Source organism: Paramormyrops kingsleyae, chromosome 10, assembly GCF_048594095.1.
Source record: "Paramormyrops kingsleyae isolate MSU_618 chromosome 10, PKINGS_0.4, whole genome shotgun sequence".
In the NCBI taxonomy this organism is placed as follows: domain Eukaryota; kingdom Metazoa; phylum Chordata; class Actinopteri; order Osteoglossiformes; family Mormyridae; genus Paramormyrops; species Paramormyrops kingsleyae.
The window spans coordinates 34,436,964-34,454,004 of NC_132806.1; the positions used below are offsets into that span (position 1 = coordinate 34,436,964).

A 17,041-nucleotide genomic window follows, 5' to 3' on the forward strand; every position below is an offset into this window, starting at 1 on the left:
CCAGAAAACAAGACCTGCTATCGGGCAAAACTGAAAAAGGAGTATTTTGTGACTGGATTTAAGCTGCAAATAAAAGTGGTCTCATTTGATATGGCTTTGGTCCACGATCTTAAGAATAGCACCACAAAACATTTTCCTTTCCTAAGAAGCATTTGTTTTATTCTTCAGAACTTCATATTTGTTTATTTTTGTGTATAAAAAGAAAACAAAGCAAACAAACAATCAAAAATAAAGAGCCAGAAAGTCCAAGGGGGCGAATTCCTTCCGGATCTTTCAACAGTTGCTATGCCATCCCTGCCCCCCTGCCCCCACCCTGCTGAAGGTCTCCCCTCTGCTGTTCAGTTTCACGCAGCCAGCAGAAGTATAAGACATTGGAGAAAAGAGTACAAAACCAAAGCAAATTCCAAAATGGCTATACAAATAGTAATAATAGTAATAATAATAATAATAATTACAATAATAATAAAGGACAGCATTAGCCGGGAGCGTCGCCCGTCCCGCCTCCCTGTGCCCAGCACGTATCTAGCTCTCCCCAGGTGGGGGTGTCTGTGGGGGGGGCTGGCTGACGATCACCTGCACCACATAGTCTCTGGGGATCTTCAGTTCCTCCAGTTTCATTTTGTCTGTCAGCGGGCGCCCCGAAAAGAACCAGCGCTGGCTGCCGGGTGCAATGCCCTCCTCCACCTGCAGGCGGTTTTTCATGTGCTGCACCGTGTCTGTGCTGCGCACCAGCAGCCACAGATCTTTGCCTGTGGAGAGGCGCAGGCGCAGGCGGCTCCTCTGGCCGGAGCTGGGAGGCGGCTCCTGCACGTCCGCCATCTCCAGCTCGCTCTTCTCCTCCATCATGTTGATGGGAGGAACCAGGCAGTACACAGGCAGCTGGTAACGGCTCCCCAGCTCGTCGTAGCTCTCGTTCAGAGCACCTGGGGGGGCAGGGGGGTCAGAGGTTAGAGCCCAGCACGGCATCATGGGGGAAAAAAACTAGAGTGAGGAAATCGCTGATTTGGCAACAAGTTTGTGCTGAATTATAAAAGGTAATGAGAAAGAAATCCAGAAGTAGGAGGCACATCTGAAAAGCATTAGAGAAAGTCAGAGACGGCCAATCAGCAATGAAAGAGAGAGGAATAGGAGGTGTGAGGACCAAGAATCAAACCTGAGGGGGCTGAAGAAGGAAGGCGAGGGAGCTTGGGGAGGACAGAGAGGTGAGATGCAGAAGTGAGAGCACACCGCTTTCTCTCGGGTAATTTTACACTCTCTGTCAAACTAGAAAACATACATTAAAAGTACATCTTCCCTTTTACCAATGAGGTTGCGGTTTCACTTAATGATACACTCTGACCTTTAGACCTAAGGCCAAAACTTTCTACCTTTATCGAAACAGGCAGATAGAAACCTAGCAGTCAGCACTATAGGGACTGTAATACCTTGTGTCTACACGGTCCCCTCACCAGTGGCTGCGCAGTGTGCATGTTCTCCTTGTGTTTGCGTAGCATTCCTAATGCAGTCCATGCACACGCTATTCAGGTGCACCAGGGTGCAACTGTCCAGCTGTCTCCTGCCCTGTGCCCTGTGATGGACTGGCATCCCATGCAGGCTGCCCCCTGTCCTGTGCCCTGTGATGGACTGGCATCCCATGCAGGCTGCCCCCTGTCCTGTGCCCTGTGATGGACTGGCATCCCATGCAGGCTGCCCCCTGTCCTGTGCCCTGTGATGGACTGGCATCCCATGCAGGCTGCCCCCTGTCCTGTGCCCTGTGATGGACTGGCATCCCATGCAGGGTGTCCCCTGTCCTGTGCCCTTTGATGGACTGGCATCCCATGCAGGCTGCCCCCTGTCCTGTGCCCTGTGATGGACTGGCATCCCATGCAGGGTGTCCCCTGTCCTGTGCCCTGTGATGGACTGGCATACCCTGCAGGCTGCCCCCTGCCTTGCGTCCTGTGCTCAAGGTTCACCGTGACCAAGCACTAGAAGTATGTTTGTAAGATGGAAGGATGGGTGGATGAAAAACCCGAATGGTGAGGACTGGCTGAGCAAGGGGCAGAGCAAAGCTACCTGCCTTAATTTTGGCAGCACAGGTGGAGGATGACGTTTCCAACTGACAGGTACCTGTGGATCCTCCAAAAAGCCCAGGATGTCTATTTTTACTTAGTTCAGATATTATAATTATTTGATTTTGGGCCTGATTTGGGACCCTATGGAGCTCTGTCCCTTTTGGACATCAGCAGAAATGGGTGCCCTGTATGCAAAGCACAATTTAGCAGGCTGGACACACAACACAATCAGAGACGCTTGAGTCATTTAACTTTTTCCTCTGAATTTCTGAAGCGCCTGTAGAGCAGTCCCTGCATTTCCCATCCTTCCAAATTTCACACTGAAAAGAGACTCTACCCTGGGAGAGAAACAGTGATTTCATATATGTGACATCACGAGAGCACGTCCCGCGGCCCCTCTCAGGCCAAATATTAACGTAGAGATTCCAAACAGCCAGTCTCGGTAAAACCACGCTCACAGTGGCATTGGAGGTTCCCTCTTTGTGGTCGCTGACGTTATGGTAGTAGGTCGCCCAGGCTGATGGACCCCGGAACCAGCTGGAGGAAACAGCTAAAAGCGGCCAAACTGATTCTCAGCCTCCAAGGCTCGGAGACACAGATGCCAGCGAAAGCTCAGCCCGGTGGCTGCAGGGTGGGGGCAGACTGAAAGGCCACAGAAGAGGGAAGTGAAAACCGCAGCACAACAGAAAAGTATCGCATCAGAAGGGCTGACACTCATGAGAGGCAACTGTCATCTGCCCTCCTTCCTGAAATTACATTACAAAGTGAAAATGAAGGCAAAATCAGTCATGTGTTGTTAATCAAACATGCTTCCAAAACAATTTTTCTGGGGCAGTCTCTGTCTCCACCTCAGTGTAGGGGAGGGGGTGAGGCAGTCTCTGTCTCCACCTCAGTGTAGGGGAGGGGGTGAGGCAGTCTCTGTCTCCACCTCAGTGTAGGGGAGGGGGTGAGGCAGTCTCTGTCTCCACCTCAGTGTAGGGGAGGGGGTGAGGCAGTCTCTGTCTCCACCTCAGTGTAGGGGAGGGGGTGAGGCAGTCTCTGTCTCCACCTCAGTGTAGGGGAGGGGGTGAGGCAGTCTCTGTCTCCACCTCAGTGTAGGGGAGGGGGTGAGGCAGTCTCTGTCTCCACCTCAGTGTAGGGGAGGGGGTGAGGCAGTCTGCATCCTGAACGAAGCCTAAAGGAGGGGGGGCGAGGTAGCAGTGTCAGCTGATGCATACTGAGACGGAATTCTTAAGTACAAAGTTAGAGCCAAAAAGTCCATGGCATTTAGAGGTCACTGCCTTTTGGGTATCACACAAACAGGAAATGAGTGAATAACTGAGTTTTAAAAATGAATGACTTGGCACATACTAAATATGACTTGCTGGGTGATGCACATACTTCATCTTTCACCTGCCTCCTGTTACCCCTGGTTACAACCCGCACCCCCCCGGGCCAGAGGGGGCGTGCCATGCCGAAAAACCCCAGCGTCCAGCTGTTCCATTTCCATCTCCGCTTATCATACTGCCATCTTTTGGCTTGTTTTGATAACTGTCTTAGTTTTGGTCTGCTTAAAAAATAAAAGGTTACATTTTCATTTTACTCTAATTGCCATAACAATCTGCCCTGCTCACAAGCCCAATTGTTACGTTTCCACTTAAACTCAAAGCCAAAAGCAGCGTTATTTTTCAGTAGCAGGGAAAACCACAACAGTTAAAACTCTTTCTAAAGGTAATTTCTTTATGTTTTATCATAAATTACCAGGTAAATATGCCTGGATTAATCCATCCACTAAAAAAAATCCAAATTAAATAAGCTAGTAATACCCACGCAACTTGTCAAGCGCAGAAAAGCCCTGTCCGTTTAAATCCAGCTGTGCATGCATAAAACCTGCCACCAGGGGTCACTGCCCTGAAACTGAAGCCACTTTTCAACATCGAGAAAACTGGGAGCCCCGCAAGCTGTCGGTTTATAACAAACACCAGGGACAGATGTGGGGAGAGGGCAGCAGATGCTGGCAGCCGAGAGGTCAGACTCTGTCAGCTTCAGAACTGAGCCAAAGAACTGGTCAGAGATTCAGCAGCAAAACAGGACACAGAAGGAACAGAACCCAAAAGGAACAAGATCCAACAGGAACAGGAATATAGAAATAGGAGAGGAATAGGTGCCAAACTGAGGGATACGCAGGGCGTGAGATTTTGGGCAGAGCCACTGTGGGGTATGAACTAGGAAATCAGGGCATTAAAGCATAGGGCCTGGTATAACCAGGGTGTTCCAAACATGTGAGCGGACTTCACGCATACAGCTGACAGCCAGCTGTCACCCTTTTCAGGTAATATGTCAGAAAGAAGGATGTATGTGGGGGGAGGGGCGGACAGTGCCGAGTTCAAACACATGGGTGGTGAACGGTGAAGTCACCAAGGTCATGCTGATATCATAGCGCGTTGGCATCAGGTCAGGCGTCCCTGTGGCCCCGGGTCGGCTCACGCTAAACCCAGCGACCTCTCAGGAGCCCGGGTGACCCTGTGGCCCCGGGTCGGCTCGCGCTAAACCCCAGTCGGCCTTCTCAGGAGCCCGGGTGACCCTGTGGCCCCGGGTCGGCTCACGCTAAACCCCAGTCGGCCTCTCAGGAGCCCGGGTGACCCTGTGGCCCCGGGTCGGCTCACGCTAAACCCCAGCGGCCTCTCAGGAGCTCCAGGTCTCACATCTAAGCGCTCTACAGAGCATCTAACACTGGCAAGTGGTGACCAGAGTCCTGACTGTGGCTCAATTGGCTGACTAGCAGGTGAGCTCACCGATGGAATGCAGGCGCTGTAAATGCCTGCGGCTTCAGGCCCCACCCGTCAGCTGGGGAACCCCCTAGCTGTCAGCCACACGCTCCCCCTGTGCACGGCGGGAGCCTTGGTGCTAATGGGGCTCTCTGCAGGACGGCCTTCTCCATAGCCAAATTCCACTCCGCAGGCTGATGGGCAGAATGCTGCCACTGACTGAGGATTCAGAACCTCGGGGTGCCGCCCACACGAGTAACGAGCCCCTCCCCCTCCATGGCATGCAGCAGCATCACTGTTACCAGGCAGGCTGCCATTTCGGCGGCTAAATACATCAGCAGCGGGGTTTTTACAGACGGGTGGGTTGGGAGGTGAGTGTATGAACCGCAGGCTCCGTTAAGTGCGCCACGTGAACAGCATTGTTGTTAGACAGCGATGCTGAGGGCTTTCCCTGCCCCCCCCCCCCCCCAGTAATCAATACCTGCCAGGCAGTCAGAGAAGCAGATGAGCCCCGTTAAAACCCTCGCCATCGATCAGGGCTATGAATTGGCCTCCCTGATGTCAGACATCAGACAGTGTTTCCGCGATGGCGGTAGCCGACAGAGTAGAGGAGGGGCTGGTGAGGGGGCTGCCTTTGGACCTAATTCCCTCAGACAGAGGCATGTTGGGGGGGCTTTCCCGAGCAGGGGGCCCATCCCAACTCTGAATGCCCCCCGTGTTCCTGAGAAGGGGAACCTCTCCAACTCCTACTCAGCTTCCGGTTGAGTTTTCCCATCACTCCCAGCCTGAGAACCTCCTGGGATATTCCCGGATTATAGCGATACGAGCGGGCAGTGCCTGGAGGTTCTCCTGGCCGTGTGGGTCCCAGGCCACCTGCAGGCTCACTGTCCCGCAACTGACACGCTAGCTGTCCCACCGCTAGCTGCTGAAGGTGCTGATTGGGCCAGCTTTCCTGAAATAGCACCTGCTCGCTGTCTTTAAAATCTCTTTATTATTGTTAGTAAAACAAGTTTTGTTTCAAATAAGCAGCACAGCTCCCAGTGCCCTGAGCAACCCCCACCCACCTCATTAAGTTTTATGAGTGGCCAACACCCTTAAACTGAAACTTAAGTCGCCCCCATTTCATCAGCCCAGGCTGCACAAAGATGTGGGGTGAGAAACAGAAGCAACACAGCAACAAGGAGAAATTCTCGCTTTCACCCGCCTATGGCTGACGCCCAATCACATCTCAGAGAATCCTTCTGAGAGCCAATCAAGTAAAAGGTTCGGCCTCTTTCCGCAATATCGAGGCAACAGCGAGGTGAAGCTGTTTGGCCAGCATCCCAACTCCACTCCTCTCTAAAGGGCGTTTAAGAAAGCTTCTCCCCCAGGTATCGTCATCACTGTCACAGAAATATGGATGACTTGGTCCGCTGCCCAGGGGGAATGACTCAAGCACAGCAGCCAGAGTGGGGCGGGGCGGGGCCGGGCAGAGCAGGACGGGGGAGACAGGCCCGGAAACAGAATTTGGGCAGATGGCATCGGCAGGATATTAAGCTGTGTGCGACATCAAAAATCACACTTTCCCAGGCAGATGAGAATTACATCCAGCTTCATGAGACCTTGTTGCAGAGTTGGGGTCTGTCCTGTAAGTCTGCAATAGCTGGTGCTGAGCTCTCAAACTTCAGAGGGCCTTTAGGAGAGGAGGGGTGGATGTACTCCTCCCAGAAGGGAAGCTGCAGCTCCTCAGCACTGACACGGACAGCCATCAAACGCCACATCGCCTCAGGCTGGCGCAGACAGATGGTGCAAGATGACCTCGTCTTGCATCCCCAAGGTTGGCACATCTCTCATCTCATATGTAAAGGAGGTTGGGCCTGGGGCAGATTCCCTCACACCAGGGTTAGGCATCTGACAAGCGCGAGGTAAAAGAGATTCTTCTGGGGCCTTGAGGCCACTATGGACATGGCGGGGGAACAGTGAACCCAGGGTTATGGTTATGGTTAACCAGAAAATGTCTTTCTGCTGCTGACGGCTGGGTCTGAATTCAGGGGCTGTATCCATTGAAGGATGTGGTCTACATAACCTTTGTTGGCTGTGTCCTTCGAAGGTCCACGCAATGAATCTGCTGTGCTGCAAAGGATACAACGGGTGGATCCTTCACAACCCTGCAAAAGGAGGACATATTTCTAGACCGCATTTGAAGGAGCCTTCAAAATGAGACACCCATGTCATATTGCTGTGACGCATTCGGTCTTAGAAGGATGTAGCCCCTGAATTCGAACACAGTCAATGTGTGCATTGCCCAAAAAAAGGAGCTTTTTTAAATATGGTCCTGCTCCAGAGCCCAGCTTGTCGATCAGGAAGAAGAGCAGAACCTCCAGCACAGTGGCGGTATTCTGGAAGCTCCAGCACAGTGGCGGTATTCTGGAAGCTCCAGCACAGTGGCGGTATTTTCAAAGGGAACACAAAAGGAAACAAACACGACTTTTGCAGTGCACCTTTCTCTCCCAGCGGAGGGTGCTACACAATTCACAACATGGACCTTGGCAAGCATTCTGCTGAACCACAGTGGATGAAGGGGTGGGGGGTAAGTGGTTCTGGTGGGTTTTCTCACTAGGTGAGGGCTCAGGTTCTAACCACACACTCTGTCTGACTGACCCATAGGCTGGCAAAGACCCCTTTAAATGTGCGCTGTCACAGGCTAGCGCCCTGCTCACTCACCTGAAGCAGCCCCCCCCATCTCATCATCCACACATCTCTCATTTCTCATAACTTGCCAAATTGTTGCTCAACAGCCTGAATCCATTCCCCCCTTGCCCGTGATGTGTCTAGACAGGCCTGTTGTGTCACGGAATTTGCGTTGATCTTCCAGTCGCACTTTGGTAAACTTTCTTCAGCAACCCCCCCCCCCCCCCCACAGGTTCCCAGGAGTTGAACCTAACATCACTAGTGCCCTCCTTTCTAGCTTTGTCCTGCTAGACATTTGTCACTTGCCTGGACTGCACCCCCCCTGCCCCCACCCCCATGTAAGGCATTCAGTGTCACTCATTAGCTGGTTAGAATGAGGTACATGAGGGGGGAGGGGCATGTGACACAGAGGGCGTGTTTAAAGAGACTGCTGTGATCCCAAAATAATTCAACGAGCACAGAAAGACAGGCCAGGGCTGGCTGGTGGCAGGTAAACCATCAGCTCTGGGGGGGGGGGAAGAAAGGCAGGCCAGAGGCAGCTGTTGGAGGGTTAAACCATCAGCTCTGGGGGTAGGGGGGGGGGGGAAGAAAGGCAGGCCTGAGGCAGCTGTTGGAGGGTTAAACCATCAGCTCTGGGGGTAGGGGAAGAAAGGCAGGCCTGAGGCAGCTGGTGGTGGGTTAAACCATCAGCTCTGGGGGTAGGGGGGGGGAAGAAAGGCAGGCCTGAGGCAGCTGGTGGTGGGTTAAACCATCAGCTCTGGGGGGGGGGGGGGGAAGAAAGGCAGGCCAGAGGCAGCTGTTGGAGGGTTAAACCATCAGCTCTGGGGGTAGGGGGGGGGGAAGAAAGGCAGGCCTGAGGCAGCTGGTGGTGGGTTAAACCATCAGCTCTGGGGGTAGGGGGGGGGAAGAAAGGCAGGCCTGAGGCAGCTGGTGGTGGGTTAAACCATCAGCTCTGGGGGGGGGGGGGGCTCCACTGTACCGTGAGGCAATGTTATGCTGGCTCCGTCAATAATGGCCTGGGCCAGCTCGTGGTCGTTGCCCTCAAAGGCGTGGGCGGCAGCCCGCAGAGCATCCCAGATCTCCTTGCGGCCCTCAAATGCTGGTGCTGTATCCCAAAACTCATCGCGCTTGCTCCGCAGCTGCCCGTCCGTCATGGGGTAGTCACTCTTCCACCGGGGCTTCTCCCTCCTCAGGGGCTGGTTACGTCCCAGAGCGACTGTGGGACAGAGAGAGACAGACATGTGAACATCGCACAAGCCATGCTGATGTGGCCACTGAGGTGTGCGGAAGCAGGTGTTATCGGCTCTCGACCCAGAGAGGCTTAAGAGGCCGGTGTCCAGCGAGTCCATTAAAGGGGTAGCGTTAGGAAGCAAGCCACGGTATAGCCCCAAAACACAGCTTCCCTGTGGAGGGAAGAGGCTTCCAGGAAGCCCGTTATAGAAGGCTTCCTGCCAGCTTCAGCTGTTATCCCAATTGTCAGGATATGAGCAGAGGGCCCTTTACATGACCAGGCGTCCTTTTTGGTTCATTTAAAGGTCTGTCATAATCTATGCTAATCCTGTAATAATGCTCTTCATTTTTCCTGGGTCACAGAAAAGTCTAGGAAAACTTTCTTTCACTACTTTTCCCACCTGACATCTGTCTGGAGTTTGTTGCCTCATGTGCTCTCTGGGTAGACAGGAAGACACACACACACACACACACACTGAAAGACAGACAGACACACACACACACACTGAAAGACAGACAGACACACACACAGTGTCAGAACACAGAGGGGCACCCGTTGTGATGTTACTGCTATTTGGGGCTGTGTGAGATGATCGATCCCCCCACCTTAAATAAAGACCCGCCCAACACAAGGGGGACCAGCAGTGACCGCTCCCCACACACAGCCCTGACGCACAGGATACGGGAAACATCTGGCCAGCATTACGCAGAACCTTTTGTCTGAGATGGGTTCTGTAACTCTAGAAGGCCTCCATGACAGCCCCCCTACCCCGTATAAGCATCTGCCTGACCATATGGTCTCTGCTGACTGCAACACATCACATGCGTCTGTAGTGCAAAAGCTTGTGAAGCTCTGACATCTTCTGCGGTGACATCTCTGTGATATCCACGGGCGTGAGGCTCTGCCGGGGCGTGAGCTTCTCCTGGGGCGTGAGCTTCTCCTGGGGCGTGAGGCTCTGCCGGGGCGTGAGCTTCTCCTGGGGCGTGAGCTTCTCCTGGGGCGTGAGGCTCTGCCGGGGCGTGAGCTTCTCCTGGGGCGTGAGGCTCTGCCGGGGCGAGAGGCTCTGCCGGGGCGAGAGGCTCTGCCGGGGCGAGAGGCTCTGCCGGGGCGAGAGGCTCTGCCGGGGCGAGAGGCTCTGCCGGGGCGTGAGCTTCTCCTGGGCGTGAGCTTCTCCTGGGGCGTGAGGCTCTGCCGGGGCGTGAGGCTCTGCCGGGGCGTGAGGCTCTGCCGGGGCGTGAGCTTCTCCCGGGCGTGAGGCTCTGTCGGGGCGTGAGCTTTTCCTGGGCGTGAGGCTCTGCCGGGGCGTGAGCTTTTCCTGGGCGTGAGGCTCTGCCGGGGCGTGAGCTTGTCCTGGGCGTGAGGCTCTGTCGGGGCGTGAGGCGCTGCCGGGGCGTGAGGCTCAGCCGGGGCGTGAGGCTCAGCCGGGGCGTGAGCTTCTCCCAGGGCACGAGTCTCTGCTGGGCGAGTCCCTGCTGTTCACTGGGGTTAGCTGTCAGGGGATTCTGCTTCTTCTTTCAGGATGAACATCTGTGATTTTCACTTCCTCTCACATTGTAGTGTTATCATGACAGCCAAGCGTCCACATGTATATCAGCATACCCCCCCCCCACCCCTATGCACCCCCCCCACATACACACACTTAAGCCGTTGATGACATCAGGAGCTGCTCTGGATCGTAACATCTTTCTTCAGCACAAAGTTATCATTCCGCAGCCAGTCACCCTGGCTTCCACCTGGAGGTAAGCTTATGATAGCCTGCCTACGCACCAAGATGGCGGCTTTCCTTAAGCGCTACACAACATGCAGCACCTTTCCTGCAGAAACAGTGGCATTTATACACTAGCCATGTAAGATAAATGGTCAGCATAAACCTCCCCCAACAAGCAGAAAATGCTACATTAGAATTTCACTAAAAGATAAATGTCATTCTTACAGTGATTTACTACATTTGCATTTTCTGCTTATTTTACATCACGTACATGTTCAGATTTGACTCGAGCTGTTATGGGTCAAAGGTCATGGGCGGATGTGCAGGCTACCTATGCTGGCTGACGCCTGTGGCTAACATCATACTTCCTCAAAGCTACGGAGACCGTACACCCAGCGAGGAAGATTGTGCAAAGCGTCAAAGGCATCACATGCGTACACAGACACACAGACAGACACAGACATGCACAGACACAAATGGACATACAGACACATGCACAGACACAAAGGACGACAAACACACAAATTCACACACAAACACACTCTCACACGCACAAACACAAACACGCACACATGCAGCCTTCACCATGTCAGCATCCTACCTGCACAAAGTGCTCCAAGGAGACAATGGAACTGACCAGCAAATGCAGCATCACCCACTGAGACAAGCTAATGCATGTGAATAACTACTGACAGCGTGCATCACAAGCTTAACGCAGACATGCTGCCCTGGAACCCCCAGACGCGAAGGAGTCCTGCACTGGAACCCCCAGACGCGAAGGGGTCCTGCCCTGGAACCCCCAGACGCGAAGGGATCCTGCCCTGGAACCCCCAGACGCAAAGGGGTCCTGCCCTGGAACCCCCAGACGCGAAGGGGTCCTGCCCTGGAACCCCCAGACGCAAAGGGATCCTGCACTGGAACCCCTAAAGAGAACCTCATTTTTAAACTTACGTTCTCTTTAACTGTTGCACTGATTGAGAGTGTGTACCGAAAAGATGCTTGTCGCTGCGTACTGAAGCCAATCCCTTATCTCCAATAAGTCAACCCACATCTTACGGCCAATCCACATTTTGGAGACGTGTCGAGCGTCTTCCTTGATGAATATTGTGCATTCTTGCTGACAGAACTGCTTCAAATACTCCAGATTCCAAGACTGCCTTGCTAAACAGCCCAAGTCAAGTCCCAAAACATCTCAGCTGGGCTGATTTCTGGAATTTCACTCCAAATCAGAATGTTGTGCTCTTAATCTGTTCCTTGGTAGACATGCTGGAATGCATAGGATGTGTGGGATATTGTCTCACTTGGAGAATAGGTACTGTTCTAACTTAATCTCATAGATAAAGAACCAGACAGTATTGGTATGTTTCAGAATCTGAGGCTCCATTGGTGAAGGCATATTGTCTTGGAATGCAGGCAGAAGCTCAGCCATACCTCATGTCGTGCTGTAATGGTTTTGGTTGTGGCCAAAAACATCAATTTGATCAGCTTTAATCCTATTACCCAAGAGTTCTTTCAAATATCTATAGGATCACCCAGGTTGTTAGCAAAATTATCGTCTAAGAGAAAAGTGTTTCTTGCCGTCTAACACCCCGAACTCTTCTGCTACGAAGCATACTTCATATCATGCAGCGTGGACACGCAGCAGCTACCTATGCGATCGTTCAGAAAGATCTCCTTTAACAGATCCATCTCAGTGTTCTGAAGGATCTCTAAATACTGCCCGATCACTCTGATCATCTTTACCACGTGTCTGAGCATATTACAGATTGGTTATCTTTAAATCATTTATACCCTTTTAAATTAGGAATAAATATTAAAGATCTCCAAAAACTGTATTTTCGGGACAAAGAACTTTCTCATGGTACTGTACATCCACAGGGACACAGACACACATACAGGTGAAGATGATCTGTAAAGTCAGCTGATTAATGGGGGGCTCTGAATGTACAGATGGTAGGAGACGCTGAAGAACGTTGTATCAGTCAGGCTCTAATTAAACTGTCCTGCAGGGCGCTGGGCACTGGGCTCACGCCTTTGCTGCCTAGAGAGGCTTTTCTTTCTGAGTGAGTTTCCACTGTCCTTCTGGCTCCTGCCCCTGGGAATAAGCCGAGCCTCCAATGTCCGATTTTGATGGCATTCAGCCCTCTTCCTAAGAACATCCCCCAACATGTCCAAGTGAACCTCTGTTCTCTCTGGGATGTTTATCTGTACATTCAAAAGAAGGACAAATACATGAAATATGCAGCCAGTGTTTCAAAATTAATCAGCGTCCGTTCATTTGTTTGTGACACAAGCACTAAAATATCCAAGGGAAGGGGCCAAGCTGCTGGGTATAAATATGCATAATTTGACTTAACTACTCATTACTTACAAATGTTTGGAAAGGAAATTTTCGCTTATTCCAATATGAAGAATTAGTGTCGACCAACTTCCAACTTTATTCTCGCAAATGTTTTTTCAATAGTGACCCAAATTGAGGGTTTAAAGTTTGTCTTCAAAGTAAACAGAAGTAGGTAGACCAAACTGGTAACAGAAAGAGAACAAGGAGAACCTTACATTAATAAACATATATCACAGGCTTCCTGTGTGTTGCTGCCACTATACACGATAGAACATGCAGCACCACACAAGAACAATATATTAGCTGCGGATTTAATGAAATTACTACACAAGCCTGAATTTTGTAATTAGACTTTTTTTAAGGCATATACTGGCTTGAAAATTGTATTTTTACATATCTGAATAACAAAAAAAAAGTCCAAAATTCCCTGGGAACGCAGTCACATGACACACAGAAACTCTGCTGGCATTTCTGTCCTCAACACACACATGAAAGGCAGGCGCTCTGATGTAATGCTGATGTAAGAGGAGAGAGGACCTGGCCAAGCCCTCACATCCATGCGTCACGCGTGGAGCATCTCCCTGTGCCGCCAAGGGTTAATTACCACGTGACGGAAGAACAGAGCTCACTATGATTTTTTTTTTTTTTTCCTGCAGGATACAAATGCGTGGATTTAATTTTCACAGGAATCCCAAATGAGGACCATCTGGGTGGTGATCTTAAAGGAGCAGCTCCTTGAAGGAGACAAAGGTACCACACACAGCCATACCATGGAGCCGTAGCAGAGAACACAAAAGGGACAGAGAAAGCCACAAGGAGACACATGTGACCTGCCTGTCAACAAGCCTCGACCGTCACCTAATATGAATGCGTGGCAGTGCAGAGGGGGTGTTATGAGGCAAACATGGGCTCCGAGCTCAGAGCCTGGTGTACTGAGTCTGAGATCCACCCTCCCACTGCAGAGGGTCCTGCCCACAATGGCTCCCCAACTACGCCATGCGGGTCATGGACAGCGATAAGTTACTGTGCTGCTGTGGATCCTGGGCTGACACGCGTCTCCCTGGCCGTGTCCTTACGGGCTCTCCCTCTCAACCCCCACCCTGCAGGTGACAAGCTTATGGGGGGAGGGGGTTTGGGCCGGCCAGCTGCACGTTACGCCGGGTTAGCCTGACACCCAAGCCTGGCTGATTCAGGCCCGGCAGGACAGGGCGGTCCGGCCCCTCCTGGCCTCACCACAAGTACGTACTCACATAAAACATTTAGCACGACCGTAACTCACACTCTGCTCCAGTGAAGTGGCGGGTTGGTGTTTTCTTTTTGGGTTTGTGGCCCATTGCGGTTGCCGGCATGATTAACTGATGTGTCTCTCCTAGAGAAGATGGCATGCGTGGAAGTTCGTGACCTCTGAGTGCAGCCTGAGGCTAGCACACACACACACACACACACACACACACACACACACACACACACACACACACACACCACACACACGACCAATGATCTCCTAGCACAGCCCTGGGTCCAACTTCACCGAGGGGACCGGGTCAGAGGAGCAGCTAACGTTACACACTTCGGATGCTGTGTCTGCGAACGAAAACTTTACCACACTGCCTGGACTTCCTTCCGACGCCGAACCTCGGAATACCAGCTGCTTACATCCAAAACTCAAACAAACTTAAGGCAAAGTCGGAAAGCGTCAGGGCCTCCCCGTACACAAGAGGAACAAATAACTGGCAGAATGAGGGCCAGTATTATATTACAGGTAAACTGCCAGTGAACAGCTGGTGTCACCATGACGTCAGCGCGGTACGTACAGCCCTAGCCACGCTCACTACCGAAAAAAGCACCCGAGTCCTGGAGCCTGTTCCCCATCGTGACTGTTCAAGGCAATCTCACCTGTGAGAGATCCAGAGAATGGCACACACACACATGTACACAGACTCACACACATGCACACACACACACACACAGCGAGGGCCGGCAAATTCATTCTTAAAATTACAACAACTACACTGAAGAGAACAAAACCAGAAAGGGTTAAGGTGAGGGGGTGCAAGGTGCTCAAATTCGACCCCTGCCAAGTTATTCAAAGAATCTGGTATCCGCTCCGAGTGGCGTCAGAGCCCGCCGAGGCCAGGAAGCAGCTTCAGCCTGGAGCTGAACCTCTTGCTCCTGGATCTCTGGAGCCAGATCTCTGGGGTGACGTGATGGAGATGGACCAGGAAGATCAGGCCGACCGCAGGAGGTATCAATGCCGGTTAACTGACACGTGTCTGACATGTCAGCATGAGGATGGTACCAGGCCTCCAGGGCATATAAAATATGCAGAAGGCAGTGATGTAACCATCATTTCAAATCACCATGTCAGAAAAAGAATAACATGAATTAATCAGTAAACGAGGTAAGCAATGAGACAGTCAATACCTTAAGGCGAGAACCCAAACAACACAGATAAACCTCTTCATTGTCGGAGAACAAACTCCACAAGTGTTTTGTCTCTCAAGTGAACCGTTCGACAGCCTCATTTCCCGTTTCTTGAAATGCCAACGGAAAGAGCATTTATATTTTGAAAGATAAAGAGTAACAGGTAGTGACTGGCACAAAAAGGCCCAATAAATTACTCAACAAGAATATACACTCTGGCATGGCCCCACCCCACCCGGCCCCACCCCTAGTACGTGCCGGCCCTGTAAACGGCCCTTTTCGGGCAAAGAGACAGGGGCACGACTCGCCCCTCAGCCTAGCTGGCTGTCCCATTGCTTTCGCTCCTAGACTGTAATCCGTAAAACACGACGGCATCCCCCCCCCCCCAACACACATACAGAAAGGGTGTGCCTATGTAGGGCCTGTCAGCAGTCTTGCAGGTGGTGCAGCTGGTGACACCATCGTCGCCACAACTGCTCCCCCAATCCTAAAACTACCACGAAACCAAAGAAGGCCTCCAGCAAAAAAGCAAAGTTATCGCGGCCGACGACACAAATACTGCAAGCTTCGCACGTCCGTATTAACGCCTATCTGTAAAAAAAACAAACAAAAAAAAACACACACAGCCACACAAAGTAAATACAGAAAGGCAAACCCGAGGGCACTAAGTGAAGCGTCTCTTGTCAGGGAACTTAATAAGCGTTCTCTCTATCTCCTTCTGCTTTGACAGCGGCTCTCTCTGCCTCTTTGTATGTTTCATTGTTTATTTCTACTTAAACACACCTCGCCATCCCCCCAGGAGCGATGAAACAAAGTCGCAGATAAATGAAGACCTACAAAGACACGTTGTGCAATACTTCACAGATTACTCCATAATAACACACGCCGGGTAGAGTTAGTCGCATCGGGATGAGAACTGTGACCCATATTAAATATTTATTAAATATTTAAACAGCTAACTTGTTTAAAAAAAAAAGAAGAAAGCCACCAACAGTAAGGACGGACACGGACACACACACACACACACACACACACACACACAAGGAATTATAATACAGACAAAAGGCGTGCAATCACCAGCGCGTCGATTTAACGCGCAGCACGTAGTTTGTTGGGTTAAATTGACTTAATTACTTAAGCAAAACAAAGCGAGAATTTGAAAGCCCAAGGCTAACAGGCTAAGTGATAGATACACAATAACCGGAGCTCCGTCTACAAGTCATGACGAGAAGAGCAGCGGCACAGGACAGAGACGAGGGACCGCGAGGCGGAAGAAGAAAGAGCCGAAAAAACATCTCAAACTAGGCACGACTGGCTGCTTACCTCCGGTTCCGTCCGAGTTTTCGTTCAGGCTGCCCGAGGAGTCGCGGTGACTGCCCACACAGCCGCCCATGGGTGCCCCGCCGCGGACCCTCGGCTCGGCTCGTTGCGCTCCCCCCCTCCGCTCCGCTCCCTTCCTCTCGGAGCAGAGGCGAGCATCGCCTGGGAAGGGGCGGGCTGTGCACACATCATCACAAGGTGACCGGCTTTCATGATCACGGGGTGGTGGGGGAGAGCTGGAATTAGGAAAAGAAGAAAGATGCGAGTGACGGAGAGAAGAAAGAGAGAGAGAAGAGGCGTGCAGCTGCAGGATCTGCCGGGGCATGTCAAAGCGTCCGGGAGAAGCTTTAGAGACCTTTCGGATACTTCACGAAGGAAACAGACAGCTGGGCTACCGGTTACTGGTGGTCGTGTAGCTGGTAGCCGATGTCTCATTTTCCACTTTAATTTGCAACATCGCACTTAGTTGCACAGTTGAGTTAGTTGGCAGTCATGACAACGACGGCGGAATCATTAACCACATCCTGAATAACACAATTACTGTACTTG

General features: G+C 51.7%; 1 protein-coding gene across 2 annotated transcripts; it reads right to left on the minus strand.

The window, feature by feature from the left end:
• Positions 1 to 131: 131 nt before the first annotated feature.
• On the minus strand, positions 132 to 16,714 carry LOC111860722 (ubiquitin domain-containing protein 2-like). Of its 2 annotated transcripts, none has more exons than XM_023844686.2 (3): positions 16,496 to 16,714; positions 8,448 to 8,684; positions 132 to 923 (listed from the first exon to the last, which is right to left on the minus strand). In XM_023844686.2, exons 1-3 carry the CDS (start codon positions 16,563 to 16,565, stop codon positions 523 to 525), a joined length of 708 nt encoding a protein of 235 aa, XP_023700454.2. In that variant the 5' UTR covers positions 16,566 to 16,714; the 3' UTR covers positions 132 to 522. The 2 variants fall into 2 exon arrangements, with proteins under 2 accessions (XP_023700454.2, XP_072573852.1); XM_072717751.1 differs by lacking the exon at positions 16,496 to 16,714 and adding an exon at positions 15,173 to 15,307.
• Between the last annotated feature and the right edge of the window lie 327 nt (positions 16,715 to 17,041).

Excerpts from the sequence above, each read along its gene's own strand:
- LOC111860722 (XM_023844686.2), bottom strand. The coding sequence starts at position 16,565 with ATGGGCGGCTGTGTGGGCAGTCACCGCGACTCCTCGGGCAGCCTGAAC. Across the intron at positions 8,685-16,495 it reads AAACTCGGACGGAACCGGAG|TCGCTCTGGGACGTAACCAG; the intron begins GTAAGCAGCCAG and ends TCTGTCCCACAG. Across the intron at positions 924-8,447 it reads CAGCATAACATTGCCTCACG|GTGCTCTGAACGAGAGCTAC; the intron begins GTACAGTGGAGC and ends CTGCCCCCCCAG.